This window comes from Podarcis cretensis (genome assembly GCF_951804945.1).
Source record: "Podarcis cretensis genome assembly, chromosome: 1".
Lineage (NCBI taxonomy): Eukaryota > Metazoa > Chordata > Lepidosauria > Squamata > Lacertidae > Podarcis > Podarcis cretensis.
Window position 1 is genome coordinate 62966812 of NC_137170.1, and position 6425 is coordinate 62973236.

The 6425-nt window shown below is 45.4% G+C and overlaps 1 protein-coding gene across 1 annotated transcript; it reads right to left on the reverse strand.

Moving 5' to 3' along the window:
- Positions 1–1419: 1419 nt before the first annotated feature.
- Positions 1420–6125, reverse strand: FANCF (FA complementation group F). The gene has a single exon (XM_079974292.1). It carries the CDS (start codon positions 4423–4425, stop codon positions 3397–3399), a length of 1029 nt encoding a protein of 342 aa, XP_079830418.1. The 5' UTR covers positions 4426–6125; the 3' UTR covers positions 1420–3396.
- Between the last annotated feature and the right edge of the window lie 300 nt (positions 6126–6425).

The window sequence follows — 6425 nt, forward strand, 5'->3', positions numbered from 1 at the left end:
GCATTTTACACACAACCCAAACATACCACTTTGCTAGAAATAAGTGATGGAATTATTTAGCTGGAATGGCTGTAGCTCCATGGTAAGAGCATCTGCTTTGCAATCTGAAGGTCCCTGGTTCAATCCCCAGCATCCCTAGACACAGCTGGTAAAGTCTCCTACTTGAAACCCTGGAGAGTGCTACCAGTGCAGACCAGGGTTGCCTAACTGGCCCTTGGAATTTTTCCCAGGTTACACCCCTTCTGGACCCTGCTTTGCATGCCAAGTGTTTTGATGTGGCTGGAATATGTTATCAAACTCCAATAATGCCTATTGCTTGCCTGGATAGAGAGTACATGTGAAGTACATGTGAAGAAACTAACCTACTGCATGTGAAGAAACTAACCACTCTTGTCTCTGGCCCCATCCAGCACTGGCATGTGTCCCTCACAAAGTTGTGTAGAGGAAAATGCAGCCCTTGGGCTGCAAAAGATTCCTGACTCCTGGTGTAGACAATACAATACTGACCTAGAGGGACCAATGGCTCGATTAGGTATGAGGCAGCTTCCTGTTCTTCAGAATGATTCTTTAAGGGATCATGTTATGGCTTCTGACATGGTGGTATGGCAGAATAAAAAGGCTTAGGCTACACTTACCTGGGAGTAAACCCACGAATAGAATTGCATTGTTAATCCTCTAATATTCTGCACTCAGGGCTAGAAAACTATTTTTAATAACATCATTTAGTGCTTTTTTGAAGCCAACAAATTAGCAACCGTATTGAACTCATAGCTCTGTGGGTTGATAGCTATGTAACCTTTCCATAGTGTTACAACTGCAGTGAGACTTCTTTACAAGCTCAGTATCTCTCTCTCTCTCTCTCTCACACACACACACACACGGCACTAACTGAAATGATCAGAGTAGCTTTAAATCTAGGATTTATGCCAAAGAAAGCAAACTGGCCATACCTGAAATTGCCACAACTTTAACCAAATCTCCAATAGATTGATAAAGCACCAAAGCTGCAAACTTATACCAGGGGACTGTGTCCCACTGAACTCAGCGAAACTTCTCTTCTTTTTTTAAGTAAACATGCTTAGGGATGCTGAATAGATCCAATGTGAAACAGCAGCTATAATGGAACACTTTCAAAAAGTAAAGCACTGATATGCATCAGTGAACCACAGAGCAACATGTATATTTACTCATAAGTAAACCCTACTGAGTACTATTTGATTAGCCCTTATGAAAGTGTGACTATGATAAGCCTTTTTTTATTTGCAAGACAGAGTAGTTTGTTGGCTTGGATACTGAAACAAAATATGGTTTCCCAAGAACAAGAAAGTATTTCTGTGGAGTGCCCAAGAGGGAATGGCAGCCCAAGACTTCTGTCAGGCATGTTCTGATAGTGGACAAAGATACGTCACTATAGGAGTATAAGGCTTACAGCATTTATTTCTAATCTCATTACTTGGATTCAAAAAAGTCAACTTCTGTCTATTCCAAGTTAACACATATGTATTCCTTCTATTGGCACAAATACAACAAAGGCAACAAATCATTGGGCATAAGTAGACACAAAATGGTTACATTCTGCTTTAAGAACATCTGCACTTTTGCCACTATGCATAAGAAATTGATTGGAACCAGTTCTACACTAATAATTTCTTGTACTTAGATGGTTCCTTGTTTTGTAGCTCAAAAATACAGGTTTTTAAAAAAATTTCTACCCATCTTTCCTCACACAGAGAGTACAATTCAGATAGCATTGGCTTAATATCTATTAAATACACAGGGTGGTATTCTACTGATTTTACTTAGAGTAGATCCATTGAAATTAATAACCCTAACATAGTCACGTTCACAAATTTCAATGGGTCTATTGAGTAAAAATGAGTCAAATACCACCCACAAATTTCGGATGTACATGGCAAATGTTTAATATAGAGCTTGAAAACCTGAAGTGATGTGACCAGTCTCTGCTGTGTTACTATTAATGCATATATTAGTTTGAGACCACTGCATTGGACCTATCCACAGAAGTCAGATTATTACATGGAAATTCAAAGTTGTATTATAATAAAGACATAATTAGGAACAAGTATTTATAATTTCAAGCAACTAGAACCAAGCAAGCAGGAAAGACTTCCTGACCAGCCTAACAAGCAGGGATACTTTCCAATATTGCAACTGCAGGCCATCAACAATACAAGGAAAATCAAGGATCGTAACGATTTCTACACAAAGACCACTTAAATATAGGCAATAATCATGCAAATTACACATGAACACACATATGTGGTAGCAATAGCCCCATTTTTACTTTACTGAATGTTGAAGATCTGGTCTCAATTGGCTATGGTCACCAAAAAACAAAAACAAAAACAAAACAGTGAAAAAGACTATGGGCCCGCATGTGGCTCTATGGACGTAAGAGGAAATCTCTTAAGTGGACCTATCCAATACAATATGTCAAAACAAATCAGTGTTTTGTATTTGTAGAAGAGTATTGACAGGAGACACACTTCACACTGCCACAGTATGTTTTACAAGAGGTTCTTCACCTATATCACTGCTGACAACCAAAATATGAGTCAGTTAAGTCATGAATACTGATTAAATTGCTGATAACTGACTGGGAAATACAACTACCTCAGGTAAATATTCCTCCCTATGTTTAGCCAAGATTCACAAGCTCAATAGCAGAGCCTACATAGCAATGTCCACAGTGTATCAACATGTAGAGTACTACTTGTGTGAGCTTTTAAAAATGTCTAGTGCTGGGTAATTTTGTAACAATTTGTGATTGCTCCAGAATTCAGGATGCAAATCTTTGTTCTAATCTTTTGGTAGACATGGCAGTCTCACCTACACATTACAGAGACATACAAAAAGGACAGGAAGCCATGTTGTCCCATTAAGAACATTTCAGTTTGACAAGGACCTAAGTGTCAAAACAGTGTTCTGCAGAACTCAAATGCTTGCATACTCTCTTGCATCACTTTGGTTCGTCCTAATAACATTTACACATACATAAATCACTAGCATTGCATCCATAATAATGTGATTTTCAACATGCACTTCTGAGCATGTAAGGTGCAACTAGTACTTTTTTTAATACACTTTTTAGAATAACTTTCTTTTTACTCTATAACGAAGGGCTGAAGATGACAAAGCACATGAGGGAGAATCTATTCTATGTGATTTAATTGCACTGTTACACTTGGGAGTGAAAACCTAAAACTGAGAATACATAGGAACACATTCCTTTACATGAAGCAATCCTCTGCTGGAAAACAAAACAAAAAAAGAGTTAAGACACTGGGAACCCGGAGGCCACTTGATCTTAAGTGAGTAGTTCTGAATGGAGAATCAATACACAGTCATCTTTCCTTTAGGTATAGTGTTTGTTTTTCATTCTAGGTTTTCAAATGATTTGGCTGCCGGAGGAAGGCTTCGCGCGAGGAGCTTTTCTTTACAAGCAGACGCCTGCACGTCCAGCAGGAGATCAGTCCAAACACTCAGGCCTCGTACTTCAAAGCCCCCATCCTGGGCTTTCAGGTCTCTGAGCTGCGCCAGCACCGCGCTGCGTAGAGGCTCCGGCCCTTGGCAGAGGCAGCCGACACGCTCCCTCACCTCCTGCCAAGGCGCCGCCGCGCCTTCTTCTAGGTCGCCGGCCCCCCACTCCCCGCGCAGCGGGTCGTAACGGAGCCGGCTCCCCCAGGCCGCCAAGAGGCTCAAGTAAGGGGCGTGCAGCTCAGGGTGGCGGCTGCAAAGCGAGGCCGCCCACGAGGCCGGCAGCAGGCGGAAGAAGGCGGCCAAGCGAGGCTGCTGCTGCTGCTGCAGCAGCCAAGGGAGCAGCGCCGCCCTGGCTTCCGCTTCGCCGCCGGGCTCCAGCAGCGCCGCCGCCACGGCCCTGTGCAGCGCGGGGCCGCAGGGCAGCTGCTCCAGGAGGGCGCCCTCCTCGCCGCCTTCCTCCCGCAGCCGCGCCAGCAGCAGCTGCCCCTGGGCTCTAGCCGGAGGGGCCTCGTGAGGAGAAGAAGGAGGCGCCGAAGGGAGGAGGAGGAGGAGCTGGGCGGCCGCCTTTCGCCTCGCCAGGCGGTGGGCGCGGAGCTCCCCGTCCTCGCCGTGCAGGAGGGCGCGCAGGAGGGCGCGGCAGGCCTCGGAGGGCAGCGCGCGGTTCTCCAGCAGCGCCAGGCCCAGCAGCTCCGGGCAGCGCTTCAGGTGGCCGAGGCCGAGCGGCGCTCCCCGGCTGCGCAGGCGCCGCTCCACAGAGGCCCAGACGCCGCGCTCGGGCGGGAGGCGGGCGTGCAGCCCCTGGAAGAAGCGGCCCCAGCTCAGGGCCCGGCGCACGGCCGCCGCGTCCCAGCCTCGCACCAGGCCCGAGCGCGACGCCGCCAAGAGGCTGGGCAGCAGCTCGGCTTGGGAGAGGAGCGTCTCCATGGCGACGGGCCCAGCAGGGGAAACAGCAGCTCCTCTTGCCGCCTTTCCTTGGCGCCGCCGGTTTGAACAGTGGAGAGGCCCGCCTTCACGTTCGTGAGGCTAGCCAATCAGAAGGCAACTCTTCCCTGGATTGCTACTGGGCGTTGGAAACGCAACTCTTTCTGTTTGAAGCAGGCGGGCTGAAAGGGTTGCCACGCCTCTTTCTCTGCTCTGTAACTTTTGATCACAGGACAATTCCGTCTTTTTTTCTTTTTTTGAGGACCTGCGAAGGCTGCAGGTCAGGTGGCGGAGACCAGATGTTCCAGGACGGGACAAAGCTAGAGGGTTGTTGTGCAAGAGATAGATTATTTGAGCCTCGTTCCAGTAAATGTCCTCTGTCCCTACAGAATCCACGTAGAAGGACCTGCTGTCTGAGCCCCGTTTGAACTACTATTGAGTTCCTGGCTTGTCTACCTGGCTCAGAAAACAGGGGGAACAGTCGCTGCATCCCCGAATAGTGCACTTGAAAACTAACCCCAAATTGCGGAGGAGACAGCTACTGACTGTGGGCGACCTGCTGTTAGATTTTAATAATAATAATAATAATAATAAGTATCAAAGAGCCACTCGTTCAGATTAGCCCTTACATTATTCACCAGCAAGCCTTACTGATGGTCCTCTGAACAACTTTGTGTGTGGCACATACTCAATGTCAACTTTTCACAAAGTTCTCCCCCCCTCCACCTTCCCCTAAAACTGCCAGGTCAGTGGTATACACTGTGTTTATCATGTGTGCTCCATGTAGCCACATCTTTATCGAGATGGACAGCAGTGGTGTAGCATCATTTTATGTGCCTTACAACATGAAGATTAACATACAGTAATTAAAATAGTAGTCATGAACAAGAAATAAAACACATTAAAAAGTACACACAAAAATTGAACAGAGTGTTGGTGCGAGTTGCAATCCAGGAAGATCTGGACGGCCATGGGTGTAGCCGGGGGGGGGGCAGCTGCCCCCAATCAAGTAAATAAATAAAAAATACAACTAAGTGAGGTTCTGCCTTCCCTAACATGAAGCCTGGCTATGCCCCTGTGGAGGGCCACAGGTTCCCTATCCCAGTGGCAGTGAAACAACTGGGCATTTTACGGTACCTCTTTTTAAATTTAGTATGAGATGCATCTATTAAAGTGCAACTGAAACCCAGTTTTATCAGTACTGCATCAAGTGGAAGTTGTAGTCCAAAACATTTGGAGGGCTCTGGTGACTGTGAAGGCTGCTCTTAAGATTTGCTAGTCAATGCTTCAAACTGACCAGATCATTTTTTGACCGATTAGAGTCTCTGAAATGAACCCACTCCTGATTTCAATTATGAAAAAGCTTCCCTGTAGTTTCATTGTTGTTTCTGACCTTCCTTTTAAAACACACATAGAGAATATTCAAGTGTAAACAACAAACTACATGTGTAGTTCTGTGTTGAATGACATATAGTCATGGGGAACTTCTGGCCCTCCAGATGTTGTTGTACTCCAACTCCCATTATCTCTGGTCACAGTTTCATCACCCCTGATGTACAGAACCCTCTGCAAGAAATTTGAAAAGGGGATCCTGTCCCTTTTCTCATAACTTCTGGTTTAATATGAGAAAACCCAGCCATTTAAAATGTTTGTGCTGCCTTCACAACTGCTTGAATGCCTGCCAAATGTGTGAAATTTGATCAATAAAGGAGAAAGTACTCTTTTGTTAGATAATGTGTGTCCCTCAAGGGAGTCATTGGATTAGAGGCCTCAAAAAACCAATTCCAAGCTATAAAAAGGAAACACTCCAGTATTCCAGTGAACTATAACAGCAGAAGACTGCTGTGCACAACTTCATAGCTTCACTATTTTGCTCAAGTTCTGCTTTATGTTAAACTCGGGTTTCAAACAAAATATTCACATTATTTTTGGACATATATATGTCTCATCACTTCTGTTCATAAGCCAACAGAATCCACCCAGAATTTAAACTTGTCTGGCAG